Raw genomic sequence first — 27,304 nt, forward strand, 5'->3', positions numbered from 1 at the left:
AAAAGTCAATTGAAACAATATTTACAGATATGTACAAAATGAGTTGATATCGCCTGACTTTAATGAGAAAAAAAAAAAGTGTCTTTTCCAGTTTTCCTGATGGCAAAGAAGTAGCATCCGTTACCTTGGCACCACAAAGCTTTAATCCTCCATACTTAACCCAGAGACGGGGCTTTTCCTCCGAGGTAAACCCTGAATCCTCAGGTCTGTCTGCACACAACATGTCAGCGGACCACTCTAAACCCGATCCAATCCTTTGGTTGCCGTCAAGACTCTCCAGCAGCTCTCAGTAACTACACAGTAAACACAAGATAGTCACAACCAGCTCATTTACAGGTTATAATTGGATGGAAGTTGTAAGCGGGAGAGTGAAGGTGTTTTGCTGTATTCTGTACAGATTTGACACAACTCTTTTCTGGCACAGACATGATTTCCCAGAAGACGTCCTCGGCGTTACGGGTTCAGTCTTTGTAGGATGAAGGCCTTCAACAGTTAACAAGGGTGCAGAGGTGGAGCATGAGCACGGGAGTCAATAGATGTTCATTTACACCAGAGAAAGAAGGATAATGGATTATCATCAGATTTATCAGCAATAATCATGTAATCAAAGCTATTCAATAATATTAGTGAACATTTTTTGAGATGGTGTGTCAAAATATCATCTTGTCCATAAAGCACTAAATGGTCTCTGATTTATTGGACCGTTTTCAAGCACCCAGGCTTCTCAGATCATCTGGAACAGGTTTATTCAGAGCTTCCGGGATCAAAACCAAGCGAGCTGAAGCAGCTTTTAGTTCCTCTGGTCACCACCTGTGGAACAAACGTGCAGAACATCTGAAGTCGACTGAAACAGCCCATTCAAATAAAAGCTTGAACCATTATTGTTTACTGCAGCTTACTAGTGAAGTCGAAATGTAACTCACCAATGTTATTTGAATGCAATTGCTTTTCAAATGCAATTTATACCAATTAAATGTATTTCTGATTGTAATTCAAACAACTATCTTTAGCTTTTATATCAAACGTAATTTTAATATCCTTTCAATGTAATTCCATGTTTTTGTAAAACACTGACTTGCTTGAATGAAGCTTCATAATGAAACTTTCCTTGCATTTTGTCTCAGCGGTAAACACTTATAATTTCTTACTTAAACATAAGTGATTTTAAGCCTTGAATATTTACTGACTATCTCAGTTTCGATCACCACTTCGAAGCTTTATTATGTTTATGTTTCTTTCTCTGGCAGACACACAGCCCTCTTAAGACTCCAGACATCAGGAGGCAAACACTTTGCATTGCAAACAGACCAGTCGCATTCAAATTTCAGACGATTCGATCCTCTCTATCCACGGCAAACCAGGCGAATGTGTGCCTTCCTGTTGTTCACCTGCTCGCTCACTATTCAACTCTGCCACCTCCCGTTCCAGTGTCCCTCCTTCTCCTCCTGTTCCACCTCCACCTTGCTCTCTGCCGGCCCTCAGCTGGTGCAGTTCCCTCTGGAGCGCCTCGCTGCGGTGGTACATGTCCAGGTAGCTGGCCTGCAGCTCCTTCTGGTAGCGGATGACCTTGTTTTTTTCCGCCTGCCATGTGCGCCGCTCCTCCTCGAAAGCCATGGCCTGGGCCTCGCTCTGGCGTCGCTCCAGCAGCAGCTCCGCACGCAGACGCTCCTCTGTAGGGCCCCCGCTCCCCCCTGCAACGAGTTCACATGGCTTCAACTACGATCCAGCAGAACCAGAGGGGAAATGTGATGAAAGACATCGGCTGCTGTTAAATCCTCAGAGAACTTTTGCTTCTGACCTGGTTACTCAAATAGTCACATATTTGGACTAAACATGTAAACAACGTCACTCAAAATAACCCAGAAAAGCTCCTTCTGCGGTGTTAAAACTATTTAGTGCTACCTCACATGGCTTGACATTAAACATATATTTATAAACTAATGAGAGATAAATTCAGTTATTCAGGGATGCATTATGTTGTATTTTTGCACAGGTACCCCATTTACCACTATTTCCCAATGATTTTAAGTCTGCAGAAATCTTTTTGTCATCACAGACAAAAAAAAAACATTCTCCAAGTATTACGTAATTAACATGTATGTACTGTTTTTGTAAGGATTGACTGGCAGATAGAAATAGAGGATCCAATACGTTGCATTATGCATGTGGCACACAATTTCTGTCTTTCTTGTGTTTGCCCCGTGACGAACCTGTCCAGTGTGTGTCCTTCCTTTTCCCAAAATAGCCGGGATTGTCTCCAGATCCCCTGCTGCACCGAGTTGAATAATTATGAAATATTACCTATCTGACCACTCATTCTGCACTCAAAGATATTTCCCAATTCTGTTTTCAAAAGAAATAAATATGCATCTTTGTGATTGTCTTTGTGCTTTGTTATTTATTTGACAATGTGTGTAATTCAATTTCAGTGCAATCACCAACTCGCACTCCCCCAAAGTTTTTTTTTTTTTTTTTAAACACAAGTACTTAAATCTATAAGATCAAATATCATTTGGACATTAAACAGGAGCTTTACAGTGTTACAAAGGAACATCGGGTCCACTAAAAATAATGTCTTAGAATCAGAGCAGTGACAGTAAATAATATGTAAAAATACCTGTCGCTCCTGGTGCGGCACTTTCGTCAGCTCCTTTCCTGTCCTCATGTGCAGTCTGAGAGAGACATTGGCGCCGCTGAGTTCCCTGCAGGACGAGCTTCAGAGCATCGATCTGACCCTCTCTGTTGCGCAGCTCTGTCCGGGTTTCCCTGAGCTGCGTCTTGAGTTGGAAGATCTCACTCAGCTTCTGGGTTACCTCCGCCTGGGAGTCCCTCAGCTGCTGCTTCAACAAGGAGATCTCTCCAGACTTTTGACAAACCTGTGAGTGACGGGAAAAGAAAGAGGTGGGATGTTAAAAATTCTCCCAACTTTACTGGATTTTTTTTAATTAACTTGTCTGTATTGCTACACATAATGATCAATGCATTGTATTCCAAGGCGTTACCTCCCACTGCGTTTCCTCAAGAGTTGGACTGGTGTGTTTTGGTATGGCTCCAGCATCTTGGTTCATTTCCCTTTTCAGGCCATCCAGCTCTTCCTGCAGTCGGCTCTTCTCCTGCTGAACCCGAAACAGCTCCAACTGCAAGCTGCGCTGGGAACGTTGGGCATGCTGGGATACCTGACGTAGCTTTGCAGCGTACAACCGTTTCATCTCCTCCACCTCCTTCTCCCACAGACGCTGTTTCCCTTCGAAAACCTGCATGGAGGAGCAGATGGGGTCAGGCCTGAAAAGCGAAAGCAGATGGGTGTACTGGCCGATAACTGAGGAGCAGACAATGAGATCCACCTGAGCGATCGCGCCCTCGCTCTCATCCAGGTTTCTTTTCATCTGCTTGAGTTCATGTTCTTTCTCCACCAGACGCTCCTCCAGATCCCGCACCTGGACAAGACATGGTGCGTGACTGAAGAACGTGGAACTCACACAGACCTGCTCGTCCATCCGCCAGTACATGCAGCCCTCACCACTTCCTCCACAGAGAGGGACAGCGTCCATTCATAAGGAGGCGGAGCCTCCCCTCCATATGGTGCCAGACGGCTCAGAGTGGCCATGCTGCGACAGGCCATCTCCCCAATAGGCACTCCCACTGTCCCAACTGCCTTCAGACCCAGAGGAGGGCGTTCCAGAGAGCCAATGGTGTTGATGTGACCCATCGATGCACTCGGGTAGAAAAAGAAAGAAAGAACACCCATTAAAATCTCTCGTATCGCCACCCACATAGTCATTTAGTACGAAAACTTAAGCACAGCAGCCCAAAATTTGAATAAGAATAGAAAGTGTAGTTAGGAAAATCAAGCCGCTGCAGACCTGATATGAGCCAGGTGTGGGCGGAAGGGAGACCGGTACGGTGGCAAGCTGGTCATGGAGTTATGCCCCGAGTCCGACAGGTTATCATCCTCCTGACTCGTCCCACGCACCGAGGAGAGGGCCTTAGACATCACAATTACTCAGTTACGCATCACTAATTCTAATGGGCTGAGAAATGTTACATTTTCAGTCAAAACCAATGGTTGAAAGTGAAATAAAAAAATAAAAAATCACAATAAGCTAGCTGTTCTGCATGTGTAATCAAAGCATAAGGTCTGGGTCACAGATCCAAAGCCTATTTAGTAGTTACGTGGCGGCAATTTTCCACCAGGCCAGCAAGCAAAGAATTAGATTTAACAACCTCTTGGCAGAGTAACTGCTCATTGGTCTTCAGGAATTGAATAAAGATAAAGTTGCAGTGTTGTAAGGTTACCTTGTTGCCACTGGATGTGGGTCCTCCGTGACGGGAGGGTGAGGAGGAGGAAGAAGAGGTCGACACGGCTTTGGGTACATGGGCGTACGCTCTATGCAGCCCATTAGAAAGGCCATGATCCATGTCTTCTGATTTGGAAGACGGGTAGAGGTTTTGCATGGAGCTGAAGTTCTTGGGTGTGACTGGCTTGAAGGCGGAAGACCTGAAACGACCCTGAAGAAGGACAGCCGAGGAGATTCAAAAACATTTAGAAAGGACACAAAGAGGTTTTAGGAAAAAAAAAACAACAACTCTTCATTCAGTGAAAGGAAGGTTGGGCTGCAGAACATAAATCACCACTTTTCCATTAAATCCATGCTATTTCGCCCTCTCTGTTCTTAGTGTTGCTCAATATGAGCAGACAAAAAAAAAAGGGTTGTATTTGATTGTGGTAATAAATTTAGAACACAGCAAGTGGCAGATTCTCAATCTGAGCTGGTGAGCTGGAAACAGGCGGGATTGATTTATGCTGCTAACAGATTACGGTGGTGTTGCGTCATGCTGCCAGACATGTATGAATGTGATGCCGATCAATTTACCACAGGCCCTGCAGCATCTCATTGGCTATATATTATCTAAAAAAGAAGACAATTGGAGGTCATTCATCTGTGTCCTTGCCTGAATGTGTGAATGAGACTCTGTACCAATCAATCAAGGGTCTTGGATGCCCTTGTAAGAGCTCTGGATGAAGTGAAAGCACTATTGCTCATCTGAAATGATTGTGTTCCACTATCCTTTTTGCAATATATAATTATATACATATATATTGAAAAAAAAAAAAAAAAAGACAAATCACCTTCTCATACTTGCCCCCACTGGGCAGTGAGTTCTTTGTCAAATCTACTTCGGTGCCGTCTTTATTGTAGACTTTGGGAAAAACGCTGTCGTCCTCGCGGCCACTGACCGAGCTGAGGCCAGAGATAAGGTCCTTCTTGCCGTCACCACTCGTTTTATGCTCTTTTCTGTTTGGAAGCACAGCAGGTCACCTGAGGTCAAGGTCCGTCACATTTTAACGTGCCCTGCAGGCAACGTCACCTTCAAAATCCTTCTGCTTGTGAAATGTTACGGCGGTATCTCTCTTCTCTACAGCCGTGCCCACCTGGTGATGTTGAGGTAGTTCAGCAGCTCTCTCTGAGTGAAGCCCTTCTTCAGGAGGCCGTTGGTCTGTTTGGGTCTCACCTGTGGCACTGCGCGGTTGTTTTTAGTCGGAGACACATCTGGCCTTTCCACCAGACTCCCTACACTTCCCATGCTGCAACGCGGGGAGAGAGGCGAGACCGGGAAAGGGCTGCGGAAGTTCTTGTTGGGGCTGCGGGTCAGAGGAAGAGTCTGGACTGACGTTGCCATTGATTATTGGACACGGTCGGGCGGTGAGTTGCTCTGTAGGCAAAGAAGCAAAAAAAAAGACAAAAAACTAAGCGTTTTGGGTAGCATTGGTCATTTCTGTGATTCATTCTCCAAAAAAGTTAATCTATTGTATTCTCAATCTTTAGAAAATCCTCACTCAAGCAAGACATGCATTGCATTCATTCATCTTATGGCTAAGCCAGCTGGAGCCTTCAAAGGGTAAAAGGCAGACGTACAAACTTGTCATCAATGAACCGAACAGAGTGCTTATAAAGATTTTGAGAGGAAACTGGAGAAAACCCACACATGTACAGGGAGAACATGCTCACACCACAATTCCTACTTCACATATGCAGTTGAGTTGTAGTTCAACGAAGCAACAGAAGGAGAACATCTGTCTCTTTTTCACCCGATACTGTCGACATCCCCTTTTTGCAAACCAAACTCAGAGCAAAACTTTTTTTCTCGTCTCCCACTTTCCAAAGCCATTTAATGGAACTGCTATCTTTGTTCTGTTATACATGCATGGGAGTGTAGATGAAGTTATTTTTGGCAACAGCCTTTCAACTTGTCTTCACTGTCAACTTCTATTTCACTACAAGGCCACAGACAACTCCTTCAACTGAGACAGAATAAAATGTGTCTATGCATCTATTTCTGTGGGAGAATACCCCCTACACCACTGCCCATGCCCAAAGTGCAGGGCAGGATGCTGCTCTCGTCTTGCCAATATACACATTTTAGCAGAAGAAACAGTATAGAGTTGTTTAATATGCATGTATGAGACGCACGAGTAGAAAACACAAAGCGATCAGGAAAAGCAATGATAACTCGATGAATCTCTTCAGCTCCTTTTTCAGTGGAAAAATGTTTTTCTGTTGCACAAGTGCTAAACTGAACAAGACTGTCATACTTAAATTGAACTCCACCTCTTGTCCCGTCACTGCTGTGAGCAGGTTGTAGGTCCCTGGAGGACGAGCTGACACACGTTTCATCAGCTGTGTCTCTCTATACAGACAGCTGTCTCACAGTGCAGCTAAAACAACTCGGCTTCCCACAACATCACCTCGCCATAAAACCAGCACACACAATCAGACCACCATGCTAAACGCTCCATGGGACAATAGAGAATATGTGAAAATGCCTTTAAATTGTTGTTCTTACAGAATCAGTCTGTCCTCTCAGCAGCGTGTGTTGTTTTTCCCAGACGCAAATCAAAAGACCAGGGGATCAAGTGAAACATGAACTCCGTGAGGATAATGTTGTTGGGTTTTTTTTGAGGCAGGACAGCATATGTCACATCATAAGCCTGTTATGTAACCCTGATCCAACTGGGTTACAACAACTCATTTCTTTAACAACACGGAGAAACAAAAACAGAAGTGCTCTGAATAACAATGCGCACCAGAGACACATTGAGATCAGAAAATGAAAACAAGCTCTGCAGCAGCTTGTCTTATTTACGAATGCCCCGTGTCTCGTGAAAATTGCACAGTAAGTATTCATAAGTCGAGCACAGCTCCAATAGATTCTCAGCTGATCTGATGGCTGTGTGTTGTGATACCATGTTTTCTATCAATCACATCTATACATCATTTCATTAACATTTTTGATTGACTGGAAGCTAAATTAGATGCCAAATTACCCCAAAAGTCCACATGAAATGCTGAATCGACTTCAGTTTTAAGCCTCTTCAAACCAACGCAGCACATCCTCTCCCCACAACCACTTACTCCCCCTCATCCATCACCGCAGCTTTTTTCTAAAACACTCACATATCCCCTCCTTTCCTCCTTTTCAGACAACCTCATTAAGGATCACTATTGATTTCACCTCTGTGACCCCCCTCTCTTCCCGAGCATAAACACCCACAGCAGTCATAAAGCATTCCTGGAGCCATAAACCACTTGAACACGCTCCGGTCCTTTCCGACTATAAACAGGACCCGAGGGGGGGGAAAGTCTCCCTTCATGTTCAGCAGGCTGATGTGGCACCCGGGGAACTGGTGGACTTTTAATGGCTGTATGGGCATATAATTGATTTGTTTTAGTCTTCTTACAACCAATCGTCAGGTCTTATCTTCACCACAAACGTCAAAGGTCTGTACAGCATTTTGTCCTAAAAAAAAAAAAGAATCCCAAAAAGGTGGCATGCTGCAGAGAAGTTGTCTGCAAGACGATACAAATTGGTCTTAAACAGTTTTGTTATTTATGCAATCAGATAAGATTTACAAGGAGTGATCAGAAAGAACGAAAATAAGACAGATAACTAAATAATCTGACCAGCATGTCTTAAAACTGGATGTGGAAGCTGCTGTATGTAAGTAAAAGCACAACGACATGAGGCGAACATGCAAATTTTTGCCAGGGCCCTGACTCAAACCACCATTCTATATCTCTGAGCGGGGAATGCAAAACAATTACCTGTCATACAGCCCCAGGTAAACATAAATGCTTTCAAAGAATAGTGATGGTTTCATAATGTTTTGCACTGTGGTGAGTCATGAGCCTCAATGGAGTCCTTGAATGCACCACAGATTTGTTTTCCATCTTTTTTTTTGCCTGCTGGTTGCTGCATTTCTGTGAACAAAAATGGAAAAATAAAGTGAAGCCTCGTCACTTAATGACTCATCGATTTTTTTTTTTCCCTCCATGTTGTAAAGCTGCTTTATGCAACTTATGGTAGCAGGGAGGTGGAGCCAATCAAATCTGAAACTGGGAGATTGACAATGTGCAACCAGGACGGACAAACGGACGGACAGACAGACAAACTTCTGCCAACAAGCAAGTTTTTAACACTGTGGGAGGAATCTGGGGCCACTTAGACAAAAACCTACACATGCACAGGTGTAAAACGCTAAGTCCCCACACAAAAATCTGTAGAGGTATAATTGAACCCTGGCCTTCTTGTTTTGAGGCGAGCATGCTAACACTGTCACTATGTAAGCTTCAGTTATAGTAAATAAACTAAGAAGTTGATGGTTCGCACTTTGTTGGAAGGAATACGTTTCCTGCAACGTCACGATTCAAACGTGGTCATAGTCGTGTCATAGTCAAAAAGGCTTTGGCGGGTGCTGTGTGTGGCTGCAGGGAAATTCAAACACAGACTCACCCAAACTAACGACCAGGCCTTCCTGACGCCTGGCTGACAGCTCTACACTCAGTACATGCTCACCACCTTAAACACACACACAGACATCTGTGTACAAGCAGAGACACCCGCAACGGCTCACTGACATCTCTTCTTGTTTCTAATACAATCCACATTTATGCAGTGTTTTGCACTGCTCGCCTTGACAGTTATAACAATTATGCAAATGTTTGAAATAGGCAAAGAGAGCTGTGTAGCAGCAGTTGCAGCCCACTCCATCCAGGGCTCTCAGTCAAGGCGAAGATCAAAGCGGCACAATCTGCTCATGTTTAAATTCATGAGGTACAATTTCCCCCAATGTACAACTTCCCATTAAAGCATACGACTCAGGCTGAGGAAAGGCGTCCGATACTCAATGGTGATGAATGTAATAAAGCCCAATATGGAAGTTTGTAGATGAATTATTTCCAGGGTGCCGCCCAGCCAGTTGTTCTGAGTGTTTCAGAGTGTGTCCAGGGTCAGAGGAAGACATGGACCATGTGAGTCAGAGCAGGTCGTGCTCGGGGAGTATGTTTGTATGCATTTGATGAATAAACCATGAGTGTGTCAAACAATAATGGCCACTGGTCAAGGTCTGACGCAGTATTTTTAGCACCAGTGCTTCATTCACTTTGTGTCTACCAAATACACTGGAGGCCAATCGATGCCTGACGGGAATCTGAACACGGAGGTGAGAGAGGGCAAAACTAATGTGATCTCCAATCCATCCAAAAAAGAGGAAAATCCTGTCACCACAAATTTTGTCGGACTCAAGAAACCTTGCATCCAGTTGTTTCCATAATTGCCTCCTAGTTTATGAGCCAGAGCCAGATTTACAGCCAGGCCACGACTCTAGCCAAGGGGCCTTGAAATACAACACACCTCTTTAAATCACACACGCAAATGCGCGTGCGCACATCAAAGAGCACCAGGCTCCCCTTTTGAGCCTCCTTGCAGGCTCAAACAACTTCAGTCTAATTGAAAAGGAGCCGCTTCTTGATTTATGCTTAATTTCAAAGCAGAGATGAACCTTTTCAAAAGCTGCTAACTCTGATTAAACATAAAAGGGAGTGCTTTGAAGACGACTTACACTCATCTTTACTTGAATCTGCGACATTAAGTGCTAAGGAAGTATTACTTGGTTAGTGTATTATACATATAAAAGCACTGTGCAGCCGCCATGCCGCTGTCCACCACTTGTCAGGGCGAGAGAGACCCCAGCCCCCCTCCCAGTGGCAGTGCTGCAGCTAAAAGAGAGTTAAAATAGTTGGGAAAGTGATATTGTCTCATAAAAACAATACAGACTGGCAGCACTTTCATTTGGAAAATGAAGAAGAAAAAAGAAAGAAAAAAAACTTAGCAAGTGAGTTGTCAGAAAAATAATTGCCGTATAATAAACACTGCACTGCAATGTGCAACCACATTCAACTCTCACGTTTGGATATTAACTCAACCACAGCGAGCCACGGCAGACAAATTGTCAACGTTCAAACTCTTATCCCGCCCAGTCTGAGAAGACACAGAAAACGACCACATAAGATATAGTTCCACTCAACTTTGTGAAAGTAAAGGCTTCAGAAGATTATTGATGCATTAGGTCAAATTCATGGCCGCAAACTTAAAAAGAAAGTGTGTGTTTGCCAACTCTGACCCTGGTGGATGCATAATTTAGAGATACTGTATGGCGAAACAGTGAATTGAGGGCAGATAATAAAAAAATAATATGTGACAGGCATCAGAGAAGGACAATGCCACATATCTAATTTCAGTCTATCGTACGTCATTTACATGCCCCCTCAATAAAGCATGTCAGAACATCATTTATCAAGAGCTGCTTTTGGTTTACCATTTATATACTGTATGAGTTTTGCTGTTGTTATCTGCAAATCTCCTAAATATTGATAATCTAGATAAACTCCTCTGCATGCTCAAATGTCCTTTGGAGAGCAACTTCACTACAACCTCAAAGAAAACAAAGCAAACGGCTTTTTAAGAGGGGGGGCCTCAAGGGTGATCTCTTCTAAAATATTCCATCAGTAGAAAAAAAAAAGCCTTCAATGAAAAGGCTGACTGTGAAGAGGGGCACTTTTCATAGGCTTACAGACACACGGCTCAGCACCGGGACTCAGGCGGCGGCGAGGAGGACACAGGAGCCAAATTCCAAAGATGCTTTGCACAACACAAGCTCGGGCTCGTCAGTTTTTTGATGCACAAAACGCTCACTCCCACGGACCCCTCGCACACACTTGTCTGTGTGTCTGCAGTGGTCAATCAGCACACACCTGAAAAAAAAAAAAAAAAAAGCAGCACACAACAGCTCGCAGCTCCACATCCTCTGCCCTCTTCCTCTCTCTCATCATTATCAAAGTTTGTTTACGTTTGTGGGGTAACTTTGCAGGTTATATCTGAAACTCCTACACAGCGCCGCACACTGTTACATTATATAAGCTCTATCAAAGCTGCTCTCGCTAGTCTTTCCACAGATGTTAGTTGTGCAAAACGCAACTGAGCGATTACCAAATCGGCAGCTACCCTTATTTAATCTTGTCTACCGAGAGCTGCGGCAATGTTTTTAACACCTACACTGAAAGCCAGGCTGCCCGCCTTTAGAAACACTTCCAACCAGCATATGGGGCCATGACTGCACACTGTGGCTGTTTGTTACAGTGTCAGAGCTTTTACACAGTGTTGCTGTTTCTGTCACATTTAACTGCAGAAACAAGGTAATCATCTTGAAAGAGGACAGTAAGACTGAAGGTGAATGGCCATTGAAGCAGTTCCATCCATCCATCCCAGCAGTCCCTCACAGTGATAATACAGAGAGACATGTAATCACACTAATTTTGAGTCACCCATTACTTAACAAGTATGTTTTGGAATGTAGGAGGACACCAGAGAAAGCTCACAATGAGAAAACTCATGGACGCGGTTGAGAGTGTTAAGCAGTATACCACAGTGCAGCTGGTGGTGCTAAAAGTGTTTGGGGTTTTTTTTTGCCTGTAAAGACAAAATGTAGAAAATGTCATCACTGTGAGAATGAATTCATTTGTAAAAAAAAGTCTGGGGCTGAGTCTGTATTCATGGAAATGTGTTGACAAACTGACTGGCTTTTTGACCAGTTACATGTTTTTTATGTAATTCCAAATAAGCAAACTTTCCAGTCAAGGTCGAGATAAACTATGTAGAGATAGTTCGGCTCAGAGATTTCAGTTTCACCTGCCTCCAATCAGTATGAAGAGTCCAAAAAGACAAATGTGAGAGTATCTGAATGAAACCAATATCTGAAGGTTGGAAACTTACTGTCTTTATCATTCCTGTTGTTGACTCACAAAGTTGGACTGTCCATATATTAAAAAGTCCTTGGGCAAGAACCTCAAACTGCTCCCAACGTGGCAGCCATGTACACTGGTGAAGAAAACTACACCAGTTCTGTTTCTCTTCATTAAACTCTGGATGAATTTGACTCTAAATCAATGTGCATTTGACATTAAGTGTCTCCCATTTGGACACAACACGGACATTCTCATGTCTCCAGTGGGTTAACGCCATATTTTCAGTCTTTTGTCGTGTTTGTCATCTGCTTCGTTGATTTACTGATTCATTTTTTTTAAACATAGCTCGATTATACATTTATACTAATTTGTGAAAAACTATATCATGTAGTTCATGTGTATCATATAGGAAGTAGAGAAGTTTTTTTTTGTTTTTTTTTTATTTCTTTTGGATTTATCCAAACAAATTACGAGTGATTTTAAATAATTTTTTTGGAAGATGGACAGGCCTTATAGATCTACTCTAATAGATACAATCCTATAATTCTATACAATAGATACATGGTATACAAAAGTATACCACGAGAATGGCAAATAATCCAGATTTTATATTTGAGGGAAACTTGTCCACCTTGGTTGTGCATCATGTTACGTTAACTTTAATGTGGGGAACCCGAGCAGGGAGTAACAAAACAAGCCACGTCCGTGGTGCAAGTTGCAATGAATTGCTGCAGCAACCTACTGTGTGTAATATTGGTAGCAGCAAGATAGACACTCCTTCCGAAATTAAAGAAGAAAAGAGATTTTGTGGAATATTTGTATCAAGTGTCTTCAAAGAAAGAGATGTACAGTTTCAGAAAAATCCCTTGTTGATGAGAGAGCAGATTTAGCTTTTAGTAAATGTAACGCACGCACAGTGATGTACAGAGACACAAGAGAATGTATGTAGATGCGCTTGTGATTTTCCTCTGACGTAACTTTGTCTTCGTCTGTTGTCAGCAGAAGGGTGAGTCGTGCCCGAGGCGGACCAGGAAGGAAACTCACAACATGAGAACTGAAGAAGAGCTCCACTCTGTGATTAACTTTTACACGCTGGAGCGTAATGAGTGAGAGAGAGAGAGAGAGAGAGAGAGAGTGGATCCACCTGCAGGGCACGACAGCAGAGCAGCACGGTGCTAAAGTCTCTAATTGTAACTTCATTTATAGATGGGAGACAATTAGGTAAACACGATTTCTATCTACTATCTATCTATCTAATGGAGGAATGATTTTGCGAAACGAGTCGTTAAATTATCCTGGACTTAACGGGAGTCATATATGGATGTGAATAAAATGATTGGGCACCAAAATCAAGCTCAACTGCCTCAAGATGATTTTTGCTGTTTTCCCAAATAAGAAAAGGAGAAAGCTCATAATAGACAGACTCCCATGTCATAGTGAGATTTTCAGTCAGACATGATTTACTGGCAGCTTGATGTGGAGGTGCTAAAGCTGAAAGCCCAGTGTTCAGTCTTACACTGTGCCTATTGATGATGAATACCCCGCTCTTTACAGAGGTCAAAGGTCATATTTGGTCACTGCCATAGATACAGGGTGCTACTGGGCAGACAGGCAGTTCAGAGCAGACACAGGCGCTTTTTTTTTTTTTTACTATCAGCTGTGACGTGGAAAGAAATGCTGCAGGAGCTTTTATGCCATAAAATATCATTGATCAGGCTCATTCAACATCATAGGGAACATACTATCCAGCTACTTTGCTTCTATTGGCGTTATACACTGATAGGCCATTCTACTCCGGATGAATACTGAATATTTAAACATTTCATGAAGGATAAACTTTTACAATTGCCCCCATGCTGGATTGAAGTGCCTGATGCCTCAGGGAAGGTCTCAAAGGCAGAGCATTGATTGGCTTTGCTCTCCTTTTGCCATCAGGCATGATGATGCAATGTTTAATTAATAAAGGAGAGTTCAATCTGTCATTAACACCAGATCTTTCAAATTGAAAATAACACTATTGCTTCTGCAATTCTATGCTATACCGTTCAGAAAGTGATCCCATCTTAAGAAAAATGGACAATCATCAATGTAGAGCTTTTTTTTTTAGGCAATCATCAGTTTATTTGGATTTATTGTTCTCATTAAGCCGCAGTAAGAAATGACACAGCAACAAGCAAACTGGACTTGGACCTCATGCAAAGACTTCATGTCCATCTGACTTGAGAATTTTACTTGTCTTTTGCATTTATATACATTTTATGGGGGAAAAGGTCAAACCTACAGGAAATTTAGGGTTACTCAACAGCTTACAAATGCAAACAGAACTATTAGGATTTCCTGATTTCATGTTTGCACTCAATGTTTTCTTTGGTTTTACTAAATTCTTGACCGCAAGCCACTTGAAACACCTTCAAAACTGCAGATTGTGATGTCACAATAAAAATGTAAAATTGACATTATTTGGAGTCTTTCACTTCCCCCATCAACTAATATTTAATATCTAAATATTTATATTAATACTCTAAAATGCATTCCAGGGGAATTTATTGCTATAAAGATAAATCAGTTGTCATAAAGTGATGGCAGAGAAGCTTTATTTATATTTATTTATATATATTTATTATTTTGGCATTCCAGTCTTTTCCAAATGTGATTTCCTATTTTTTTTTTTGCTGTAAATTCTGAAAACCTTTGGTTCTTTATCTGTGATCACTCACCGAAGCAGACTAGAACTACCACAACTTCAGACAGAAAAAAACAAAACTCAGCTTCCTCAGGAAAGCTGCAGTAAAACTAGTTTCATTTCACGAGCTTTCAGGCTCTATTAGAGGTCTCAGGAGTCCCGATCATACCTGTCTGGCTGTGGCCTGAAGTCACTCCACTAAATCAATCGAGACTTCCTTTGAGGCAGAGCGGCTGAGGTGGACTTCCTCACTTTGTAACCGTTAGGACATTGATGGGAGCCTCGGCTTTTCCCACTGCTGTTGACTCTACAGTATTGTATTTCTGCACAGAATTCAATTACTGCCTCGGACTACAGTAGCCACGTTGGGGTTATCTGAAGTGACTGGTTGCACTGGTGGAACCTTATTGATCAGGATCTGACTGATGTTACGTAAAGCTGCTTCATTAGGAGAAGACAGCACCCAAGGGAGAGAGTTCACAGGCCCTCCACCTTACCCCAAGAGCACCATTGGATGTATTTATTATTTATATTACTTCTGCTCGAGCTCCCTTCCAACAGTGGTTTAGTGGTAACAGCGTGGTTAACATCCTCAATATTTAGTGACCTGGACTCATTACACAATACGAAACTTTAACCCCTGTGAGGCTGTGAGTAAATATATGTATGCGTGTTTGACTGTAGTAAGAAGAGATCAGTACTAATAGCATTAACCACACAAACGTTTTCATGCATTGACTTTTGATCCTGCAGACGAAACCTGAATGACTTCTTGCTCAACACTTGCCCCGAGATTAACCTGAACCCAAAAATCGCACACTAACGCCCACTAACAACATGAAAACAGGCTAATACATTTGAGTTTCACCATACTTTTATTATGAAGTGAGTACATAACACACTACTAAATTTCTGCCATTTATTTTCCTTCAAAATATACAGACTTATTTCCGAGTGTCCGACATCCTGAACTTGCTGAGGCATTGCTTCTTTACACTGTCTGTGTAACGTCTGCAAACCGGGCATGATGCATTCTGGCACCATCTTTTATTTTTCTGTTTTTGATCCCTCGACCTCGTCAGGATGATGAATTTGGCGCCGTGTTCAGGTGTTAATACACAGAGCACAGTGACTGACACACTGAGAGCTGACAGAAATTAAATGTTTATATCTTTATTGTGAGCATCACTGCAACGCAACGAGGATTACAGCATTAGTTTCTGAGATATCATTATGAAGACCAATAGAGTTTCTAAAAAAAGAGGAAAGCACAGAAGCTATCAGGCTTTTTTTTGAGGGCTTAAAACTATCTTATTTGATATCTCAGGTCACCCTGGATTATTGATATAGTTAAACTACCATAGGTTTCGACGACAGGTAAACAGAATTCAATGCATTCAGTGAAAGGATCAGGCCACAAATTAGAGGTGAATTTTAGCCAACTCCGTCTCTTACATTAATTTAATTCCGCCACTGTTGTTGGCCAGCAGCAACATTTTTCTTTAATTAGCTGAATTACCCTATTTTGCTGAGAAGCTCACTGGTTCAAGTAAAACTCAGGAATACTACAAAGTCAAGTGTTCCACATTCATTTATAACTTTAGAATTGGCAGAAAATGGATACTTGGCTGTAGTTTCAATACGTCAGCCCTAATCCCAACCAATGCAAGCAGAAACCCACCACCTCTGAGTCAGGTGCAGTTACTTTGCTTCCTGGTCGCTTTTCTTTTCCACCAACTCCTCTGCTTGCTCATAAGGGATTATTTGGGTTTTTCTTTTTTTATATATATATCTTCCCACATAGCATCATTACAATTTGTGAGAAAGCAGACAGATGAAAGGTATCATGTTCTCTTTAGTTTCTGCTCACCTTGCTGACAAGCAAACATGATGCAGTGTTTGCCAACTGCCGGTATCAGTAGAGGCGGCCTTCACCACATACCAGTAATGTGAGGAAACAAACTCACATTCTTCACATTCCTCCCAGGGTAATCATTAATGTTCATTCATATAGTGATTGTAAGGCTGACAGAGTCCATGTGGACTGTATCCTCCTTTGTTGACCTTGAAAGATTCTTTTTTTTTTTCAACTTCATCCAAATCACCTCTATTCCCACGAGAACCAGCCTGGTAACAGCAGACCAACATCAAGAGTTTAGTTACAGATAATTCAGCCACATAATCAGAGTGCAGGGGTAATACAGTGCTAAATTGAGCAGACGAAGACAAAAGCATAAGAGGGATGGCTTCTTATTAAATTCTTTACAGGCAGGGTGGTGGGAGTGAGCGGAGACTTTCTCTTCTTTCTCTGTGGCTTCTTTGTTTCCTGGAGCGGTTCATGCAGGAGTCACCGCGCTGCGATTACTGCGATGGAAATCGAGTGGTTCCCACATCGACCCACACCTGAACCAATTCCACTTAACAGCTGCGGTGAGTGTGCACACGCCCCCAGTGTTAGACCACACACTCAGCAGAAGCACAATTGGGAAAATGTGTGGTCTGTAGCTAAAAATTGATCAGGATCCAGAGAGGCACGCAGATATGGACCGACCAGCGCACAGTGCGACTGCGATTAAAATGTTTTTGCTGATCACACCGCAGCCTGCTCTCTTTGATCTCATCTGCACCACAACACCAGAAGAAGACCGAAGCAGCCGGAATGTCGAGCAGCGATTCCCGATGCTGACGTTTGCTGATGCTCAACCTGGGCATCAGCACTTTTTTCCTCCACTAGTGTTTCTCTGTAAATAAAGTGAGTGTTTGTTGTTTGCCGGGCCTGAGAAGCTGCAAGGTGGGAAACTTACTTGTGCAGCAAAACCAGGGCACAACTTTCCTGTCGTGGGTTTATAAACAGTAAAGCACCAGAAAAACAACACAAACGTCTGAATTAAAAAAACTTTTACATGGTCTGGTGTTGAGATTTGCCTCAAGCTGTGGTGGGAAATTTTACCCTTTAATGTGGGAAGCGAGTGAATGAAGTTCAATGAAAAGTTTATGATCATCTTGTGTACACAGGGAAGTCATGAATAGTCCTCAGGGGGAATTCCAGGGACGCAAATAGACGATCAGAGCAAGATTTATTTACATATAACAAAAACGAAAGGGCGAGACGGCGTTTTGAAGACTTGAAAATGCATCACTTGTGGACCTATTAACCCTGTGTATCATTATTTAGGCACCATTAACCATCAATTAGCATCTTTCCTCTGCCCCTGGGCATGAATGGAGAGGTCGAGGCTGCTGCTCAGCGTGACGTCATTACCTCTGGAGAAAAGATTTAGTTAAAAAATCCAAACGACCATTCCTCACAGGCAAAGTAATTAACAATCGAGTTGTTTTGATTTTCTCCTGGCAGGTTAAGCTCCAGACTTAAAGTACATTTAGATCTGTGGCATGTAAATACATCAACTTTTTTCCCCTGAAAAAGTTGTGGAAAGCAAACAATATTTCACATTTACTTTAGGTGAGTATCACACAGCAGCCTTTTCAATTTTAAAAAGGCAAATAATGAAAGTGCGTGTCCATAAAATAAACGTAGAAACTGGTTTATTAACATAGAAGAGAAGTAAGATATAGCACTTCTTTACCTGTGTGTGTGTGTGTGTGTCCACCTGAACTTCCCTCCTGTGCTGAAGCTGTTTCCCTTTTTCACACGCCTGATGATAAGGACATGTGACTTCCCATTCCGCGGTCTGTGATGGCAGCTGGGACGTGCGTGGATGAGAAGGACAAAAAAAAAAAAAACTGCAAGTAATGAAACCACTGACCTGCAGACTTAAACAGGAAGACTTTGCTCAGATCTCAACAGCTAAGTTGATCCTAAGCTGTTGATAGTTTTAAATCCAGGCAGCAGCATCTCTGGAGGACAGGCCTGTCGTTCATACAGAGAGCCGAGTGAAAATGACAGAGCTGCCAATTTTGAGTCATCCAAGAGAGGAAAGGATGTAAGGTTAACAGTTGTTGTCCATTCATCATACACCTTCCACTCTGCCTGCATTTCTGCTCATCTCTTTGTACACTCTGCGAGCCCTCTCGGGCACTGGTGTGGTTGGACTTGTTCCTCCAGTTCGTCAAACAAAGCCCTGCATGTCAACTGGCTTTCAGTTCAGACCCTGCGCTGCACATATCCGTGACAGCTCCATCAGACAAACACCAGCAGCACAGCGTGTCCTGTTTGCCCACAAATAATAAGACAATCGTGAGGGATTAGGCCTGGGCCAGCAGAAAGACAGCAGCAACCAGAGAAAGAAGGATGAGGGTAGGGAAAAAATAACAGTGCAAATGAGGAAGGAGGGGAAAAATGAGGACATGTGTGGGGGTGTGTCAGAGTGGACCGTCTGGACAATAGTCTGTGTGTGAGTCTCTTTTCCCAAGTTACTGGATGGGTTCTGCGTCATATCAAGTTGCTCAATTCAAACTGGCCGGGCTCACATTTGAGGAGAGAAGAGAGAGAGGGCATTGTTCCCTGCCCCTCACTGAGACGAGAGCGACTGCTTTCTTCTGTCTTCGCCATGTGATGTCGGTCACTGAGCTGAGGGCAGCGGAGGAGGTCTTCCCTGAAGGTGGCACCAACAGGCGGGCACGCAGCAATCTCAACTAATTAAAGCACCTTACCAACCTAGAAATGCTCTCTGATCAAATTGGAGGGATTATTAAGAGCATTCTAGTGCCAGAATGTGATGTTTTATGCTGCTTCTTTGTTTCTTTGATGAAAATAATGTTGAAAAATGAAAAGTGGGGCATAACTCTCATCATCAAAGCTCGGCAGGCCGGTCTAACACATGAGCAGGTGACACCCAACCCCTGTCATTACGTCTGGGCCCCACAGGCATATCCATTCTCAGATTCCTCGGATAGTTTGTACAAGTCTCCCAGCTAGCTGACAAAACAGCTCAGAAGAGGAAGCTGGAGAGGCCTGAAGAAAGGTAAATCAGGTGTGTGAAGAGATGGGACAGAACCAACTCACAATTCACAAGCATCAACACAGCACAGAAGCATTCAGACACAGAAATGACAGTAACTATTGCAGCTTCACTGAGTTATGCTACGTTAAATATGTTGTGTCATTATTACATTGAGTTGTTTTCCATATTTCTGTAGCTCATGTTAAAGTATATAATGTTTTAATTTAGTGTTGAATTTACTCATGCACAAGTTTTTCTCGCATTTCGGAACGTAGGAGGCTGAGAGAAGCACAGGGAGGAAATGTACAGAGGACTGCAGGGCAGGATAGGATTTGTATATACTTGACCGGAAGAGGAGTGTTTGAGGTGCTGCCCGAATCCTAAACTTTAAAATGTCTCCATCAAATGTATTATGGGTATTATGATTAACATAAAAAAGTCATATTACGCAAAATTACCAAAAGATTTTTAATCTATTGTTCCCACTATAGTCAACCTCAAATTGTGGCTCTGTTCCTGCCGTCAATGTTGTGCTATGACTTGCACAATGTCACTTTGCAATACTAAAAAGTTAGTTTAAGGACACGACAAATTTTATTTACATCATGAAGTCTATAAAGAACTGGCTTAAACTTTTTCATCAGTGCATGAGAAAATGGTGGGCTTGTGACAGCAGGAGGAGGGAAGACAAGATCAACAGAGGAGGAATGTGGAAGTCAATAAATGGAAACACAATGCAGAAACCACAGAGGGGGACGAGTCGAGGCCTGCTTATAGATACTGTACCTGTCCGACCGGTCAACCAGACGGGGCGACAGCGACTCACGCTAGACTCATTTCCTCAGCCTAAGCTCTCCAAGACAATAACGTTACAAGAAACAGCAACCGGGGGGGTGAATGCTGGCTGTCTGGTTCTGGAGTAATAACATTATCCAGTGTGAGGCAGCCTCCTGACCTCAGTGTGTCTGAGGACCTGGAGTCAGTTTTGTTTGAAAAAACAGGATATGACATTTAGAGGGTTTTTATAACTTAACACCACTTTATATAAATACTTGTACAGAGACCGGGCACCACTCAGTCATTTCTTTGTGATAATTGCTTGAGCAAGGGGAATATTACAGGGTCGGTGAGCCGGATCCACTTCGCAACCTGTGTGACATGTTGACGGACTCAAACCTTTAAATATGCCGTATTGATTTTATGTAAAAGCACAGGATGTGACAGCAAATTGAAAATGCTGTAGGAGAAGAAGACAGCCGCGGCTGCTGCTAACTTGTACGCGCAGATATAAATACAACAGTGCCCACTCACAGAGGAGGGCTTTGACTCGTGGCCTTTTGTTCTGCAACACTACAACTCTTCAGACTAAATAAAAGAGGCAAGGGCTGAGTATAGCACACGATCCATCCCTTACACACACACACACACACACACACACACACACACAGGATAACTACCACTGCTGGTATCTATAGAAGACAGGTGAGTGCGGGTGCTCCTCACAGGGAGATAAGCCCGATCAATAAAAACATGAGGAAGCGATAAAGCTGAGCTATGTGGTGAACACACCGCGAGGGAGGAAGGCTACATTCGTTTAACCAGACAATACTCCCAGGACAAGACGAGGCCAGAGATAGCACCAGGGAGCGGTTATTTTTGTCAGGCTTCTGAGTCGCTGGCATTCACAGACAAAGGCCACAGTATGAGGTCCGTCCAGACTCCAACACACGCGGACCTTTCCCCTCTGAAGGTCACAGGGTCCTGCCTGTCCCATGAGGACGACACAATTGTTCAGTAGTTTTGTGCCAGGTCAACTAACCATACCGTTGATAATAACCCCGGAAATGCCCGGGACAGTAGACTTCAGAGCAATTAAATATTAAACAGTGCATCTACCAGATCTGGCTCATTTGGCAGTGGGAGATTTTTTGAGTGACAGAAATGAGCAAGTGGGCCACATGGATAGATCCTCCTTATGCCAAATCCACCCATGCATGCTCACACTTTAACATGATAAATCTGTGATGTTCAGTACTTTACATTAGCTGTGCTGCTGAAGTGTGAAGTATGGGGACTTGGTGGAGTTATTTCTGGTTTCCAACAGATAAAGAAGGCTGACTTTGAAAATGTGTATTTATCGTTATCGCAATGTCAACAGTATAAATGTGGCAACCAAAAAAAAAATGACTGAACTGCAGGTTTTCTTTATCAATTGCAATAATTTGTTTCACTATGCAAACATAGTTTCATTCCTGATAGGGTCTCGCCAGTCAGAAGCATGAAAAACAAAACAACAATTTCAACTGCTGTGCTTCTGGAACACTGGTGGTACTGCAGACATGCATTTTATTAAAAAAAAAAAAAAGAAAGAAAAGAAAGAAAAATGCAGTCATGCAGTTACAATTGGGTTTAAGAATAGGATGAGCACTGTCATTTGGAAATCCAAAAGCACACAGACATCACCATAATGCTTCAGTGTTCATTCATTGCAGGTCATATTATCGAGATTGCAATACACAACATTACTGCGCAGCCCATTCTTTCGTAATATCTCGCAGCACTAGTTTCCACTTCACTGGAAAATACACTGGGAATTAAAACAAGATAACACTCAGACCCCAAAATGGACATGCTGGCACATGTTGTGAAGTAGATACATTCCAGCAGTTAAACTGTTGTGTCTTCACCTCTTTTATCTTATCCAAATTATTATATTAACAATGTGTAATAAGTGATAGTCCTCTAATGTGTCACATAAACAGAGGCCAAAGATGTTGTTTGTTCATGGAAACTCATTTCTTGGGCGTTTAAAGGGAGATAATACTCTAAACATAAGACACGGTTTCATTATCCTGGGCCTTGAGAGCTCTCCTTGCGCCAATGCAAGTGATATATATGAATTATCACAAAACTGCAGAGGTTTTTGTCTTAATCTGTTCATTTGTATGACTTTGTTGAAACAGGAAGTTGACTCAAACATACAAGGCAGTCGATGAGTCTCCTTCTTTTTGTAGCACAAATAAAAGCGTGATACATAAAAAACAATACTGATTAGGACAACTTGGAGATTCCCTAAATACAAAATAAATACACACCCTGGTTTTTATCTACTATGGTGCAATACGGGGGTCATTGTAATTAGGAGAAGGTGCGTGAATTGTTTACAAACTTCGGGAGATCAATCTTCATCGACAAGGAAACACTTGTCAATTGGGCAATAATGATTAACTCAGGTGTGTTTTCTGTCCTGACACTTGGAAAAGAACTCGTTTCGGGCTTGGAAACCACAGGAATGCTTTCACTGAAATACACCTGAGCCGTAATCAAAGCTCAAAATGACTATCTGGAGCAGAATGACGCTGGAGGTTCCCGACACTTTCCTGCTGAATTTCCAGCAGATAAACTCATGCAAATCTGTGTCCTTTTCAGGTGAGAACACTAAACAGTCTTACATTGAAGCGAGGCAGAATGAAGGAAGACAGCTCTGCACGCCTGACCGGGTCCCACAGTGATTTCTCTAACCCGACCAGGCTATAATCACAGCGACAGACGGCTCAAAGAGCGGATCAGGACCAGCCACATGCGGGGAGATGAGTGAGGGCGAGCGGTGGAAGTGTAAGAGCATGACACTTTCTCCCCAGAGCGATCAGGCATGGCAGTGTCTATAAAGAGTCTATGGGGATGAGCGCAGACAGAGCAGAAAGAATGGGGTAACAGGATGAACGCGAGATTAGGAGCATAGGGGAAGAGAATAGGTTGAAAGGGAAAGAAAACCAGAGGGAAAGAAAGTTTAGAAGAAAGACCGGAGTTACAGAGTGGAACAGGAGCTGATTAGTGTTTGATTAGGTGGCTGGCCTAAGGGGAAATGTCTGTCAAAAAAAAGACCATTACAGCTGTGCGGTGCTCGCTCCACCATCTGGTGGAGTGTAGTATGCATGACTGACCTGCCACGCACTTACACGCGAAGAAACGCAAAAAAAAAAAAAAAAGGTCACTGTATTTATTGTACTGGAAATCGACATTACAATAGTGAACTTGAATTGCTTCCGTTCTTGCTTAAAAATAAAACTTTCTGCTGCTCCTTCAGTATTTGCACAACAAACTCACAGGCGCGGACTTCATTCAACACTCCCGTGCTTGGAGGAGCAATTCAGATCCTCTAATCTTAGGTTGGGCAACACGAAGCAAATGGCCGGCAGACATCGGGTGGTCAGCAGAATTAGTGTTTCATCAGCTGTCATTGCGTTAATGACAGCAATGGAGGCACACACAAGACACAAATGCACACAAGCAAACTCACATAGGGGAGTGTCCACCCCCTGGGAGTCTTACAACAGCTGAACGTAGACGGCACATCAGCTGTCTGAATGATTCTGCCGAGAAGAAAAGCAGCAACGAGTCAGACCGCGTTCACACGCTGTCGTCAAAAGTCTCAGCGAGCTCTCACTTAGCAGATAGACATCATTACACTTTTGATCAAACATTCCACTTTCCACAAGGTGGCAAGAAATAGTGCGGAGAGGATCAAAAGCACATTGCTTTTACTCGAAAAAGAAAGTGATATGGTTGGTTGGCTGTAAAAGGTTATGCTAAGGATGTATGGGACAACGGTGGCATTGGTCATTTAAAAAGTTGCTTTTCAATCCAAAGAAATATTAGTGGTTCAATTCTCATCTGTGACGGTCCACATGTTTTGGTGTCTAATGTGAAAACACTGAAACTCAAGACATTTTATTAGTGAGGGAGCAAACCAACATGGCGGCCAATGCCCAGTGTGTATTTGTGTTTTACAGAGCTTCATGATGACACTGTGCATAGATTTAGGGCATATTTGAGCTGGAAGGCATTAAAAGACATGATGTGGACTGAACTGAACCAAACTCTGCCTTTGACTGAGCTCTAGCAGGATGTGCTGTTAAACTCAATAACATGAAACAATTACAAAAGCCACACTCTCCTTATTCGTAGCTTTAAAATATAGATTACATACATCAATTTAAATACAGATTTTCAAAAAAAAAAAAAAAGAACTGAGATGGATACAAAAAAGAAAAAAACCTCAAAAAATGTGGACCTGAGATATGAACATTACATAACCATAGCATTACAATTAATTATAGACATTACACTTGTAGGAATCCGACATTATCATCAGTGAAAACTAACATTTTCAGTCCCCAGAAAACACACACTCCAAGTAACTACTGGTGGTATTAAGTCACATGGATACTTTTGTGTTATTGATTTAAACGCTGTGTGTTTAAAAGCACAGATTTGACTTCCCTCACCTCCTTCTGACTCACCAGAAGGAACATGTTTACAAAAACTCCAGCACAGCAAGACTGACATGCAAAATCTGGACTCTGCCACCTCTTCGAGAAAATGAAGTGGGATGGGTGAGATAAAGAAATGTTTTGTGTGTGTGTGTGTGTGTGTGTGTGTGTGTGTGTGTGTGTGTGTGTGTGTGTGTGTGTGTGTGTGTGTGTGTGTGTGTGTGTGTGTGTGACTTCACCCCTAAACAACAGTTAAGCCATCATGGTGATTGCCAGGCAGTGATGAGCACATTCACATCGGCAGAGACGGCAGCGTCACCTCGCTATCACCTCTCTGAATCCCCCCCCTATAATTTAATCTGGAATTACAGTCCTGGTTACCACGCAGTCTCCAGCAGCAGCCCACATATCTATTGTCTCCCTGTTGTCAGATCTGCTCACTCCACTTGCGTCAGCGTACGCCTATAACAATCACATTCAGCCGGCTCTTCCTGCAACGCTCCGTGAGCCCACGGGTCAGAGGTCACCGGTGGCCTCTGGTCTCCACGACGACAGCCTGGCAGTCCCCAAGACTGAGACAGGAGACCCTCACCACCTCCATCACCCCCCTACTCACACCCACACACACACTCAGAGAGAAGCAGCTTTTGTCCCCTCAAACTCCTGAGCATCTGACGACCCTGGAGTGTGAGCTTGATTCCCCCCTCAAAAAAAACAAAAAACGTTTACAGCCAAACACTTCAGTGCACTGGAGACCACCCGAGCTGCAAAGTGACAAGAGATAAATGGTGTGTGTGTGTGCCCAATATATATATATATATATATATATATATATATATATATATATATGTATATATATATATATTGTGCTTCCTCCTGCGTGCGTGCACGCGCACGCACGCACACAGAGCTGTGAGGATTAACCCTGATTTAACCACTGAAAACTGCGGCCCCGTCTCGAGCGACACTGTCTCATTAGTTCAAAGACTTTAATCTGCACAGTCCAAGCTGATCATCAAGTCTCTTCTCTTTCAGCATGAAGTTTCGACCAGGCTGTCATCATCCACGTGCACCGACTCATCCGGGCTGTAGCGGCGCAAGTGCATGCGGGGCAGAAAAATAAATAAATAAACAGATCCATAAATCCAAACTCACCATAGTTTGCACGCGGGACATCTTCTGGAGGAGTTTGGTGCAGCTTGGTCTCTTGCAAGGTGGACAGAAGAAGAAGAAGTAGAAGCCGCGGGTGTTATTATTGTCCCGGGTCTCGTGCGCTGGAGGCGGACTAAGAGCAGCCTGCTGGCGGTGAGCAGACCGAGCAGAGCAGACTGGGACCGAGGCTTTTCCCTCTCACTGCTTTCAAGAGTTTCTCTCACTGACCGGACCCCCCCCCCCCCCCACACACACACACACACACACACACACACAAACACACTTCACATCCAGGGGGAGGACAGCGCCATCTTCCGTGCAGATTAGTGGGTGCATTGCACTCTGCGGGGCCCACACACTTGTTATCCTATTCCTACCATAATGATGTCAATTACTGCAGCTATTTTAATTAAAAATGTGACAAATTGCATGTCTCCAAATGACAATCCGCTTGCATGAATTTGAGTTACCATCGAAAGAAACTCAGTAAAACAATATATTTGGAGGGATTTTAATCCCACTTGATTCAAATGTGCTTAAAAAGGCATTTTCAACACAATAACCTCATATTGAATGACAAGCTGGGTTTGTTTTTCAACGACTATGTATTGTCCTTATTATATGAATGTAGGATATGTATCTTTTACCCCTTTTCACTTTTTTCATGTTGGCCATGGGGTGTGAGTGTGTGGGTTTTGATTTGTTCATGTTTTGATTTGAACAAAAACAATGAATAACATTCTTAGAAATGACAAAAGTCCCATTTCCTACTTTCACATGTGAAACCATTGAATAATCTATTCAAACTTGCTCATGTTCAGTATGCTTCATTTAAATGAGGCATACTGAATCTTTTCAATGTTTATCATGGTAGCCCAGTGGTTATCTTTTACTCATGATTCAACATGTTTTGAAGTTGTAAATCAGAAACTACATTATTTCTCAAACAAACAAAACCAATGCCTCATATAAAACACGATGAATTCCATTTAAAACTACCTTTTGAACTGTTGCCTTCGAAACATAAAGAGGATGGTTTGAGCCTTCAGAACTATTGAGGGAGAGTATAGATACAGGGACATTTTAATAATGATACAGAATTGAAGTACAAATACTTTTTTTATGTGAGCGACACGCATCTGCTATACATTCCGTCCATCATAAATAGCTATAATAGGTTCACATAGCCAATGAGGAGAGGAGCTTTCA

General features: G+C 42.8%; 1 protein-coding gene across 1 annotated transcript; it reads right to left on the reverse strand.

The window, feature by feature from the left end:
• Positions 1-1,014: 1,014 nt before the first annotated feature.
• On the reverse strand, positions 1,015-26,161 carry n4bp3 (NEDD4 binding protein 3). The gene is made up of 10 exons (XM_080502532.1): positions 26,099-26,161; positions 5,435-5,715; positions 5,132-5,297; positions 4,297-4,509; positions 3,864-3,985; positions 3,521-3,716; positions 3,345-3,437; positions 3,003-3,254; positions 2,618-2,876; positions 1,015-1,691 (listed from the first exon to the last, which is right to left on the reverse strand). The coding sequence occupies exons 2-10, from the start codon at positions 5,680-5,682 to the stop codon at positions 1,318-1,320; spliced, it is 1,923 nt and encodes a 640-aa protein (XP_080358658.1). The 5' UTR covers positions 5,683-5,715; positions 26,099-26,161; the 3' UTR covers positions 1,015-1,317.
• Positions 26,162-27,304: the final 1,143 nt, after the last annotated feature.

The sequence above is a fragment of the Blennius ocellaris genome, assembly GCF_963422515.1.
Source record: "Blennius ocellaris genome assembly, chromosome: 9".
Classification (NCBI taxonomy): domain Eukaryota; kingdom Metazoa; phylum Chordata; class Actinopteri; order Blenniiformes; family Blenniidae; genus Blennius; species Blennius ocellaris.